This window comes from Ambystoma mexicanum, chromosome 11, assembly GCF_040938575.1.
Source record: "Ambystoma mexicanum isolate Mex_15411 chromosome 11, UKY_AmexF1_1, whole genome shotgun sequence".
Taxonomy (NCBI): domain Eukaryota; kingdom Metazoa; phylum Chordata; class Amphibia; order Caudata; family Ambystomatidae; genus Ambystoma; species Ambystoma mexicanum.
Genome location: NC_090934.1, coordinates 1,019,561,535 through 1,019,575,036, shown reverse-complemented (window position 1 = coordinate 1,019,575,036; position 13,502 = coordinate 1,019,561,535). Strand labels below are relative to the sequence as shown.

The 13,502-nt window shown below is 43.3% G+C and overlaps 1 protein-coding gene across 2 annotated transcripts in view; it reads right to left on the bottom strand.

Annotated features, from left to right (window-relative positions):
* The window catches only part of ITGA11 (integrin subunit alpha 11), a 664,683-nt gene that overhangs the window by 84,780 nt on the left and 566,401 nt on the right, over positions 1 to 13,502 (bottom strand). For both annotated transcript variants that reach the window (XM_069624240.1, XM_069624241.1), the window contains 2 exons: positions 2,115 to 2,191; positions 1,423 to 1,512 (listed from right to left, as the gene is read on the bottom strand). In XM_069624240.1, the coding sequence (XP_069480341.1) occupies positions 1,423 to 1,512; positions 2,115 to 2,191 (167 nt within the window). The remainder of the gene's footprint in view (positions 1 to 1,422; positions 1,513 to 2,114; positions 2,192 to 13,502) is intronic.

Here is a 13,502-nt window from a genome sequence, read left to right as displayed (position 1 = left end):
GGGAAGCAGGAAGGCTGTTCCAGAGGGAGGTCCCTGCTGCGGAGAGAGATCTACCCCCAGCTCATTGCTTGGAGAAGCGGCTGACCCTGAGGTAGTTGGAGGTGGATGAGCGAAGAGCTCGAGAAGGAAGATATTTAGGAAGAGAGAATTGAAGGTATTTTGGCCTAAGACCCCAGAAGGCCTTGTGGACAATGCAGAGGGTTTTGAACTTAATCCTTGCAGCCACTCGGAGCCAGTGTAGCGATTTCAGTCCTGGAGAGATACGGTCCCTGGGATTGAGGCCAAGGACAAGTCTCGCAGTCCTGTTCTGGATGAGTTGCAAAGGGGGGAGAGTAGAGGCAGGAAGATTTAGATAGAGGCTGTTACAGTAGTCCAGCTTCGAGAGAACCAGGGCTCTGGGGACAGTGATCTTCTGGGGGAAGGAGAGGAAAGGAAGGATACCTCTGAGGAGGTGTAGCTGGTAGTGTGACTTCTTAGAGACGTCAGATATCTGAGGAGAGAAAGAGAGTGTGGAGTCGAAGATGACCCCGAGATACATGGGATATATGCTGGAGAGGAGCAGGAGCAAGGGGTGGTTAGTAGGTTGAGCTCAGCTGGACTTAAAGCAGTGGCAGACTCCATAGGGCAGCTTGACTCAGCACAGTGGCAACCTTTGAAGGGCAGCCAGATTTAAATAGAGGCAAAGTTCAAAATATACATGTGCAGTAGTGGGCCATGGAGCATGGGCCAGAGCACAGCCCATTTGACCACCATTAACTTGCCTTGTTTCTCTGCACCCCTCACAATGTTCTTCACCCTATGATTGAAAGGTGCACTATTGCTTCTCGAAGCTAGGTCCGCGCTCAATAGATGCCCTGATAATAATAATAATCATTTATAACCTGAGGCAGGTGGCTGGCCCTGTTGATCCCATTCTGCTCCTGGTTGTCAGTGACTGAGAATAGGGTTAGTCAATCGATCATTGCTGAGCCCACAAACACCCCAACATGTGCAAAATGTAAGTGGTAGGAGTATGCACAGATATGGGGCCTGTCATTTCTCTCCGAAGCCACACCTTATTGTTGACGTGAAATGAGGCAGAAACTTGCCTGGAGACTGGAGTAGCTTGTGTCTCTTGCCGGGATGATGTGACCTGGTAGTTAATGCTAGGCTGCCCCTTTTGGGCCGCCTGGATTGTCCTCTTCTGTGATGGTACAGCAGAGTGAAAAGCAATGGTATGGAAGTGGCTCATAGCAATCAGCAGTGCCTGTGACTCATTCAAAGGTTTTCCATCCATTACTCTTCAGCGTTGCAAAACTGATGCAAGGCACAGCCATCCACAGGCCCACATTAAGTCCTGTAGGTGACACATTAGGCTCTGTGGTGGCAACTGGGACTCAGTGGTGACAGAGTGCATCCTGTGTAGTAAATCGGGTACAATACCTGGTGAACAGGAGGTCAGCCTGATACTTCAGAGGCAGCTCCATGAGGATGGTGTTATCATCTCGGGTACTCTCCTTTTCCAGACTGTCACTAAAGCCAATACAAAAGGGGCATTTATTTAATTAAACCTTTGATGATAAAACGGTCTTATGGTGCAATAAGAACAGTTCAGAATCTTTGTGCAGGCATCCCTTGAGGGGGAATTATGATAATTCCATTCGGTTATATCTGATATTGTTGTTGGAGAAAACATTGAGGGTGCCTCCATATTTTTTTTGAAAGGCACTGAACACCCTCCCCAACATGTTTTAGGACTGGTGCAATTATATAAACAGACTACAGTCCTAGAATATTTGGGGGAAATGTTGGATAGGGCCTTTAAAAAAATATCGAGTCTCCCTCGATGTTATTCCTAGCGATATTATCACTGGGTACCATTCCATTCACTTCATGAACAAACAGTACATAACCGGTTACGAGCAGAGCAGCATATCCACTCTGATAATGTCGTCATAGGATCATAGGTGTATGCAGGATATCAAGACATGCCAAAGATCACGTAAAAAGTCAGTGGCGGAACCGTGAGTTGAACCTGAAGCCCCCCTGACTTTAGCTTTGTCATCAGAATGAACACCACAAACAAAAACAAAACATAGTTCAAAATAAAGAATACACAATGTAGTATTACTAACCTGTTGGCAGCTAGATAGAGCTCTGCCGTCGGTCTAAAAAGAGTTTTGCTGAATTCAAAATCCAGACGGAAAGCGACCTGAGAAGATTAGAAACACATAATAGAAGTTATGGTTTTGATATTGTTCTTAAACTGCAAAACAGATCAGTGATCGTTAAACATATTTGAGAAATGTCTGTCTTTGGCTGACGTAGGTTTTATTTTAAGTTTTTACTGAGAATCAATGAAGCTAAGAAGTGGGCTTTTCGCAGGGAACATTTCCATGCCACCAGCGTCTGATGTTGAGGTGAAATCAGACGAGAAAGTGCTCCAGAGGTTATGCGGGGTGCAGATATTTTGGGGGTCAGTTTTCTTTGGCAAGATATTGCAACTATTTGATAGTGTTTAAGAGAAAAAACAGCACATGAGCAAAAATGTATGGAACGCTAAATTCAGAGCTACGAAAAAAGCAGTAAGCGGCAAAAAGAGGGGGACAAGTGGGAATTTCCATAAATATGGAATAAGTCTGAAATTCAAAACAATTCACACATGCATGAAACGTCACTTAATTTGGCATGTAACTTATAAATTGCCTTAACGCAAGGTTTGTCAAGTTTTGTAAAGATCCATAGACAAGATCAAAAATAAGAGGAAAGTTATTTTTTCAGTTTAATATGTAAAAGGTCTTGGAATCTTAACCATGTAGTTGTTATATATACATGTCATAGTGGCATAGTTGTGAGTCTTTAGTTAAAATTATGTGACACTTTAAAAAAGAACATGTATACAAATAATTGTGCTTTAACCTTTGTTCTCGTCCATAAATGTTCACCAATTTAGGCATGCATCTGATCCGGCCAGTACAAAAATGCATGGCAAATTTGGTGACGTTTAATCAGCGTTTTTATGCCCAAACTGTTTGCTAAAACACTTTTTGCGTAGCGTTTTCCTTAGAGATTAAAAATCATGATTTCAATTACCATATCTAGAAATTGTCTTCTTCGATTTCCGATATTATTAGCACACACTAAGCCCATAGATGTATGCTGAAGTTGTGCACACTGAAAACATTTTGTAGTTTGGATGACCCAAACCCAAGATATTAACTTTTTTAAATCAAAATTGAAATACAGATATATCTTGATATATCTGTGCATGAATAGAGGTCACAGAGGGAAAACACTCAATGAGAAATAAACTGCAAAATACACAACAACATCCTTAACTCCCAAAACACATACATACACAACTATTCTGTCATGCACAGCAGGTTCGGAGGGAGAAAATGTAATGAAAAGTATATTGTGAATTGAGAAAATAGTCCACAAAACATACAAGATGATCCACTGCAAGTAGCATGAAGTGCAGCCAAAGTAAATGCGCTGCAGGGTCGGAGGGCCACAATAAATTTGGAATATACAGGGACATTAAAGGTATTCAGTAACACACAAGACGATCTGCTGCACCCAACAAAAGGCAGGGGTGCAGTAGTGCACAGTAGGGTTGCAGGGACAAAATCAATAGACACATATGCTGCAAAATGAAAAGTACACAGCAAAACATGCAGGATGATTCACTACACACAACACAAATCTGTAAATGTGACACACACACACAAATCAAACAATGTTCTCTTAAAAAACTAAAAATCAACATTTTAAACAAAAGGTTACTACTATCTATTAAAGGCTAGGAATTCCAAAGTTAAGGTTGAACCTATTGCTAAACAATAAACAAATTAAAAGCAACATTGTTGGATGCCCTAACTTGATCTCAGAAATAACAAGTCAACAAGTAAGATCAGCAAGTAGGTATATCTTTACAACATATAGCAACAACAGGCCAAGATTCATGGCAAACATACACTCCATTCTAAAAACCTACATTACAATTTAAATAATAGTCCTCGCACTACAGAGACTGGGGTGTCCTGCACTGGGGTGAGGATGTGCAGGGACGTGGCAGGTCCAGGGTTTTGGTGTGGCAGGCCCTTACAGAAAGAGAAAGGTTTTTGTACAGATGGGTTATGTGAGTTAGATGTTGATTGCTCACAGAGAGCAGGTGGTGCTTGGGGGTGGCAGCCCTGAGGTCCTGAGGGGAGACAGGACAGAAGGTGTAATGGTTTCCTAGATGGTAATTTTCCTTATACACACATGGATAGTTTTATTTTTATTTTATTTTAAGGAGGGAGATGTGTTGTAGCCTAGCGCCTAACTCTGCTTTAGCACCCAGTGTACATCGGGCTAGGTGAACTGTGTGTTATGTGTTTGGGAGCAGTGGAGCTTGGAGTGTTGGAGTGAGGCCTGGAATGGAGGGAGCATGAGGGTTCCAGGATTGACTGTTCGGGAGAGGCAGGGAGAGAGCCAGTGGATGAGGAAGCACACTACCTGCACTCCTGCCTACTTTCCTACTATGAACTGTAACAATAAAGAAACTCAACTTATCTACAAGCCTGGCTCTGGAGTGGTTCATGTGTGTGTCCCATACTTAGAGAGGCATAGCTCCTCCCTACTGATGAGGTCCAACCAGACCGAAACACGTGTCTGGGGATGCTGTTGGTACTCTTGTTCAGAGGAGAATTGCCTAGCATTTCGATGCTGGACTGCCCCAGGGCAGGACCAAGACTGTTATGTTTGGGATATTTCTTCTCTGTGAAAGATAGTGAGCTAAAGACTCTGGGTAAGTCTCTTGCAACCAGGACTAATGTCTGGCAGAGGGACTCCCAGGAACCCCTTGTTAATCTGCCTAGGTTGGTGCCACTCCACACGAAGATGCAACAAACATCTTCTCTTAGTAACATCTTCATAGTATATTTCACACCAAATATTGTCTATGCTAGGTATACACAAGTGCACAAGCAAATGCAATATTCAAACCAAACACAAATCAATATTAACACACTAACAATTCAAAATGTAATGTGTATTGTATGTTTAATTTCTAATAGTAGGTTAACCCGCAACGTTGGTGTTCCTAATGTTTGTTGACTTTAACTCTTTATAGGTAGTTTGCTTAACTTATTTCACTTATTTTCCCCCAGTGTGTGTATTTGTGGTATATATAAGTACACATATACATATAGCTGCAGTAGTGACACGTTACATTGGAACATGGAAAACAAGTTTTTCTTTGTAACTTTTCGCTCTGTCCACGCGAAAGTTCACCAAATATACAATCCGGCCAGATCCGTAAGTTATTCTAAATTTGGAGAAGTTTCATGAATATTTTCATTTAGAAAAAGAACATTGGAAAATAGGAGTCTTTTTGTACAAGGTTTTACATAGATCATCAACCTACATGCATTCGAGATGGATATCTCAATATAATCCACTCGCATTTTCCATATATACTCCTTGCCCTGAAGCTGTACACCCCTACTACATTTTGAAAATCGACGAATCAACCAGATGCTAGATAATGACATTTTCCCAGAGCAATTATCATCTATATAGTTGTACATGCGCACTGAGTACATGGTACAGTGAGTGTTTAACACATCAAAGGAAAGGAGGGAAACAAAGTAGCATTGTTCGGAATCCCGAGGCCCTTGTTGAAAAGTGGGCTTGCACCCAATATCTGGAATTGGGATCACTGATGACTATCATTCTGGACATGAGGCCACAGGAGGATGTCACCCCACCATACACAAGCTACAAAAAGCATAGGTCTATAGTTGAAATTGCATGAGACCCTGCAGCAAATGGTATAATAAATATCATTCCTCTTAGAAAAATGGATTTGCAATCTATAGATGGTGGTGAAGTTTCATCTCATAATGGAGCAGTTCTTGAACTGTCTCCCAACCTACTTACAGCGCCCAATGAGACAACTTCATCAGCCCTGTTTGGAAAAACTATTCAAACCGGTATTGGTTTTCAGTGGGCTCAGCAATGTATCTATTAATTAGAGTTTAATAAGATGCCAATCATGAGCACCCTCGCTTTGCGGTGCCTCCAAAGTGCCAAGAAGAAACTAGTCCTGGCTGAGGCGACATCTCAGAAACCCATGCTTACCCTACCAAATCGAGAGCCTTGGGGAAAACAGGGAACACAACAAGCAAGTCACTACGTTTCGATCAAAGGAGAAAGTCATCCCAGTCTACTGCTCCAAAGTTCAGTGCACCCTGACACAAATGAATCAAGTCCCTTGCCAGCGGAGGAGCCACTGGTTCACTGTTTTGCCTGTGGGGAGCTAGGGCACATAGCAAGACCTTAGACTCATGCTACCTCACCCAAACAAAGGGATATCAGTATCGGAAACCTGATCTTAGAGAAGACAACTGGTGGTAAGATCCAGAACTTGAGAAAGGTAGGAAAGAAAAAGATATGCTCACCCAAAGAGGAACCAGGCAGAGACATTATTGCCCCATCCAGCTGTTAGGTCAACCATGGGTTTCTACTGGATTTTGGGAGCCGGAAGAGAGCAATAATGTCAGACCAGATATACCTTGACGAAATAATACCAAACTGGTTGGTCCTGGTAACCTGTATACCTGGGGACACAAAATCTACCCCAAAACCCCATTACACTTTTTTCGAACTAAGACAGTCAAGGTAGATGTGGTGGTCATAACGGGACTCCTAGGAAACAACATACATAGTACCGACCATGAGAATTCAGCATATTGTTTCCATAAGGGCAATAGAAAACATATGCAACAAGATGAAATTGTGAATCCTGGAAGGAAGTGACAGAAAGGAAGGAGAGAAGGATCAGGTAGGATGGGCCATTAGAGTGTTAGAATGGCCCCAAGATCTCATGTGACTCCTAAATTCCAAGCTAGTTTCCCCCAGCAGCTTCAGAAGACACCCAAAGGAAGGTGGAGAGATATGTGATGAGACTCCCTGCCCAGCTCTTGACATGATGGTTGAAGTGGCACAGGGGCCCAGGTGTGACAAATTGGATTCTGCTCCTCAGAAGTACAACGATGTGCACGGTTAAAATGGCCATCTCAGTCCTCACACTTCTACAAACCAAAACACAACGCAATCATAAAGGTAAAACAGGGACAGTTTAGAGATATACCTCCTTTGCCATTTGTGGTAGCGTGGGCCGAGGGAAGGCTATGCTCTTAAGAGGGGTGTGACGGTGAACCAGCAGGAACTCAAACAACACTGTGTCACAGTCCAAAATAAAGAGAATGTTCAATCAAGGTTCTATGAAAATATATATACTTTAATCAAACACACCATCTGCACGTAGAACGCATAGAAAATATTGAATAAAACTCCACCTCAAAGAAATAACAGAGAAGGTGCAGCAGACTGGAGAAAGTAGCACTCTGAGCATAGTTCCAGGGATGGTAGGCAATTCACTAGCCACAAATTATATACTTGATCTGCTCTCCCAGCTGAGGAGATTTTGGTGCAGAGTAACAGGTCCTGATCCACAGCAGAGGTCACTCGTGATGTGCCCTGGGAGTGGTAGGGACAGAGCTTCCTTTTGTCTTGGATGATTCCTTCCTCGCCTCAGGCTGAGGGCCTTGGAGAGTGTAACTCTCACAAAGGAAGTCAAGTGAGATCTTCAGAGCAAATCTGCATCCATAAAGGATCCAAGAGGATCTGAGTGAATCTGACGAAAAAAGGCAAGAGTCCCCAGGTGATTGGACCATAGCTAGCCTGCTTTAGTGGTCCAATCCCTGCTTGTGAATGGAGTGGACTTTGGCCTTCCGATGTCACACCCAAAGTAAAGTGCTTTGCTCCGGAGGGAGTGGGGGGACAGGAAATAGAGAGAGGAACAGTGAGATTCAACATGGTGGAAGCCTTCTTCCATTGACCAGAGCCCTACTGTCTATCGTAATCCTGTGCCGCCCTTCTTCCTGAGGACAAAGGCCTTCTGAGTTGCAGCACCATGGTGTGAGGATACTTCTTTTGAATGGGTGAACTCCTTTGATGCCTGAGCCCAGGATAGGTGCCTGCTGTCTGGCTGTCTCGGGTGGGTAGTGCTAAATGCCATCACAAAGAGATCAAAGAGGAGGTCCAGCCCTCTAGGCTCCTCTCCTGCCATTTGGTGGGCTACACCCGGCTGACGAGAATACATATCACCTTCCACAACAGAGCTGACTCACAGGAGCTGACACCTGTGCGATATCAATTGGAATGTGGTGGCTGTGATCATAAGTAGTGCCATGGACTATGCCTAAACTCAGACATAGCCTTATTTCAGAGATTATCCTGCCACCATCATGGATTATTTATGATTACCGTCAATTGGGTACAGGTGTGCATCTCTTAAATGCCGCCCCTGCGCGGCAGAGTCTTTTCTGTCACTGCCGCTGTCACATAGCATCTGTGACCTCTGCACCTGGTCGATGTCACCGATAGAGCAGGAGCTGCGAAACAGGATACTGATGCAGCAGGTCACAGATACACACTATGCTTTTGGCATGGAGCTGGCGCAAGGGGAATCTGATCAGCAGATCACCCTTCCTTAGATGGAACTATCTGCATCATTCCATTACTCAATACAAATAAAAAAACAGGGCTTTGCACCCTTGCCAGCTGGCAATTCCTCACACCAGGTGCTGCCAATCATGATGTGTTGTTGGGACTGGGGTCGCGAGGATCCCTTAGCCCAACCCACAATGCACATTACAGAATGTAGGGGCTAGCCACAGTTTTATGTCAGGTGTTACTGCCCCTTTAAAGTGCCTGGAAAGAGGTTCCCCACAGATTGTGCAAACTCTCATTATAACATGACATTTTAGAGGTCTAAATGCAGCCCTTCACTATGAGCATAGCATAACAGTGAGCAAGTACAGCGTAAAAGCACGATTTGGTGAGGTTAAAAATATGCACTGAAAGTGACTAACATAATTGCATAACATAAATAGCACATGCATCACTAAAAGATGTAATTTTAAAGGTCCAAAAGTGCCACCTCAATTTCAGCGAAGTATACCAATGAATAAATTACGCCTTAAAAGTTCAATTCAATGATGTTCAAAATTTGCATTAAAAGCTCAGTAAAATAACACAACAGAACATAAACAGCACATTAACCTCTATATAATGGCATTTAAGAAATTCAAAAGTAGCCCCTCACTATCAGAAGAGTATAACAACAAGGAATGATACCATAAAGATGTGACTTGGTGAAGTTTCAATTTTGCATTATAAACGAGCAGGCAGCGATATTTATTTAAAAAAAATGTCAACTTCGAAGAAAAGTGTCACAGAAGCTATATTCTCATAGGGAATTTGATGTTGAGTTTGAAAATGCAAACCATACTTAGACCATATGTGAAGAGGAGATGTAGATCACGTACATACATAAAATCACATGGATTTCGTTCTTCCGCACCATGTTCTGAAATGAATCCTCTTGTGTGGACCTTTTGAATTTACAACTGCACTGTCCTAAGACCTATTATTTTAGGAGAGAACTGTTGACTTAATTGGTATGTGCCAAGGGGTCAACAAGTCTCACCAAGTTCTTATGTTTACATCATGGCCACTAGCAGAGAACCGTTGACTTAATTGGTATGCTCCAAGAGATCAACAAGTCTCACCCCGTTCATATGTTTACATTACGGTCGCTAAGAGATAACCATTGACTTAACTGGTATGCGCCTGGTTTTGGGGGATCAACGAGTCTCACCCAGTTCTTATGTTTACATTATGGTCGCTAAGCGATAAATGTTGACTTAATTGGTATGCGCCAGCTTCGGGGGATCAGTGAGTCTCACCCAGTTCTTATGCTTACATTATGGCCGCTAAGAGATAACTGCTCACTTAATTGGTATGCACCAGGTTTTGGGGGATCAGCAAGTCTCACCCAGTTCTTATGTTTACAATATGGACGCTACGAGAGAACCGTTGACTTAATTGGTATGTGCCAGGGGGTCAACAAGTCTCACTGAGTTCTTATGTTTACATTATGGCCGCTAAAAGATAACCATTGACTTTACTGGTATGCTCCAGGTTTCGGGGGATAAATGAATCTCACCCAGTTGTTTTGTTTACATAATGGCTGCGGGTGTCTTCTTTACATTGCATAAACATTTGTGCACTGTTCATGAATTTCATGACTTATTTGCACTCTTGGCTTCATTTCACATCTTGTGACTTTGATGTTTGTTAGCATATTGTTGTATATATGAGGAATACTTGTTTCCCTGAGTCATTCGGACTATCATAATTGTGGAGTTAAGTTTGTGCAGCAGTTAAAATATACCAATTCATCAGCTCCACATCTCCCACAGATTTCATTAGCCATTTCACCCTCCTGGAGAGGCCTTGCACGTATGCCTTTTATACGGTAGTTTCTGCTGCCTTATACTCCCTGTTCCTCTTCCCACATTGTGATTCCCTGTAGTCACCTTTTTACCCAGCCTATCCTTGGCATAGTCACTTCTGACAGTTGGCTTAGCATTCCCTGATCATATACCTAGGATCTGCAGGTGATGACCAAATAAAATATCTACCTGAAAATTCTGGCCTCCACCCTTCAAGGGCTTCCAGAGCACATCTTGGGGCCATCAATCAACCATCCTTCCACTAATTCTAGCACTTCTTCCATTGCACCAGAATATGCCATCACTAGAAAATACCTGTTACCCCGAGCTTTCTTATTTTGCCTCTTTCTAGATCTGCTTTCTGTCTGCCATTGGACACACACCCCTACTTACACAGTCCTATTCCCTCTACCACACCCCCATTGTATCTTCCCAATGTATCCTTCTCCTATTCCTGCTTCTCCCTGCCCCCGCTTTCTGCCCTATTTTCCTTTCTTCTTCCTCCGCAGACTATGCTATGTTTATCCTGACGGGGCCATGATACGCAATACTTTCAGACAAGGTGCTAGCACAATTAGACCGTCTAGACCACTATGTTGGTGAATGGTGTAGTATAAAAGCTTCATAGCATAAGATTATGGGGGTAATTCATGGATTCTTTGCGCCGAAAAAAACAGGATTTGTGCGCCATTCTGCCCGCAAATCCCCATTTGTTAAACCGGGATTTACAGGCAGAATGGCGCACAAATCCCGTTTTATTCGGCGCAAAGAATCCATGAATCAGTGCATATATAACATATAAAGACTTGTTATGAACTGGCTCCTAAGGAAATGCGTAAAGGATTGCGAGCACATTCCAGCAGGGGGCAAGCTGCAGCTGCTGCCTTGTAGAGGGGTGTTCCTCATACAGACATTTGTCAGGCTGCCACTTAGGCTTGACTGCATCCATTTAATAAACATTACCACTTGGACTCCCTGGCTGGGGAAGAAGCCAGAGTGGGCATATTGGTACCCCAAAATGTCCTGGTTCCATAAATCATGGACTGCTCCCATCTCCCTTTTCTGAAATGACTTGGGTGGTCTTCCATGAGCTGCATGAAGAATCTGTGGGAGGCATGCATTAGTTAGAGGACACATTACTTTCTTGCGGTAATGTTTTTTCTGATGGCTATGATATTGATTCCTTCCACAGATTCCTCATGCAGTTTAGCATGAGGAATCTGTGTACTGGCATCTGGGTACTGGCTTAGCGTGGTTTAGCCAGTACCCACACTCCTACCCCACTATCTAAGTCCTCAGATGGAGTTTTTGAAATGTCTCTGTTTTTAATGTGTGGCAGGTCAAAATGGTAGAAAATTCCGCCGGCTGCTTCCAGTATGTATGTGGATGATGTTCCTTCTGGGCAGAGACAACACTGAAGAGCGTTGACACCGTGGACTCAGAGCTGTATGGTGCCACTAAGGGGTCCGGACATGAGTGCAGCCGAAGCAGATTTCATAAGATGAGGAACCTCTGGGAGGAATCATGTTATCCATCCAAAAGAACATTACAGCAGATAAATCATGTGTTAATTATTCCCTCAAGGGGCCGCCAAAAGTAAGAACCATTACGACGAAGAATAGGATCAGGGAGAGGGCACATAGAAGAAATGAGTTGTGTATATCTTACTTCTTCAAGGGTGCAGTTTCATATTCTGACACCGATATTGAGAAGACTCACCCCCCCCTCCCCCCCTGGCCCCTTACATGAGACAAAGAATCCAGGGTATTTTGGAAAAGCTGTAAAGACCATAGGCCATGTATTGCATAACTTGTCTGTGGAGATGATGTCTTGCATTCCTTCCCATTCTAGCTTGGAGCAACTCTTGATGTGGAATGCCCCAGTTCATGGGAGCCTCTTAGGGGCAGTGGAATTGTGCAGCCCTTTTCGATCTGGGCCAAGGGGCGCAGTGAGGTGATTTGATCCCCTCCATGCTGACCCCTCCCGTCCTCTGTGAGTTGTGCTTTTTATGTTATCTTTTGTGGTTCAGTTTGGTTTGGTTCAGTTGAGTTATACTACCAGAGTTATTGTGGCCCGGTGAAGGCCAGGCGAGGAGCCTGGTGGCGGGGTAGAGCTTGATTATGTTCCTGGCCACATTCAGCAGGTGCTTTTGAAGGAGCAGCAGCAGCGGAGCCCCGTTGCTTCACATATGCCATTCTCCTAGCCACACTTGCTCAGTACAAACATCATAGAAACATGGCAGTCATTATGCAGAGAAGACATGAGCCATGGCCATGTTAAAGTGCTGGTGCTCAGAACAGACGCGGTAATCGGACCAAGCTTCTCAGGGTATGCATTGAGCTCCAGCCTGCTGGACAGCTTGCATGTGTCTTTCATGTGACCTGTAGTACTTTCATCGCTTGCCTCTTCACAATTCCCCAGTGCAGTGACCACTACACTTAGTAGCTATGAGGACTGAAATAAGTTCATTCTTTTCCTGGCTAGAGCGGCCCTTCCTTCAAAGATTGCATGCTGATTAATTTACTGAATGCTGAAACTTGACCATGTTCCCATTTCCTGCCTCCTAGCTCCTTAATAGCGGTTGTATCGACCATACCTGTGTAGCACGTGCAATTCCTCCACCTAAGATTATCTAGCTCTGCCTTGCTTATGTATCTAAAAGTTTTTTTTAGTGTTTTTAATATGTTGCTTCATTCCAGATTCCTCCCACTTCTAAGAACTTCCATAATAGCTGTTATTACAGATTTAATGGTACTCATTAAAGACCTCTTTGGCGTTCAAATGGCGTACCAATGCCCGGATGTCTGGGTTTCCAGATGTACATATTGTGAGATCATGCCTTAGAAATAAAATAAAATGTAATATGATATTGGGACAAATAAGATGGGTCTGTGACATGTGAAAATCCACCAACATTTCTTTACCAATGCAGTACCAATTTATGGAATTTATTAGTGAAAATGGAACAGTCAAATATTTCCCAACAACCCACAATTCAATCAAGTTAGAAAAGTGCATATCTGTGTGTACATTGTGGGAATCGTTGACAATACTACAAACAACATTGTCTATCACCCAAAAACTGGTGAACAAATAACTTTAACACTTTTCAATATGTGAAAGTAGCAATGCAATTTGCTCAATAAGTTGCACTTATGGTATCTAGTACATAGA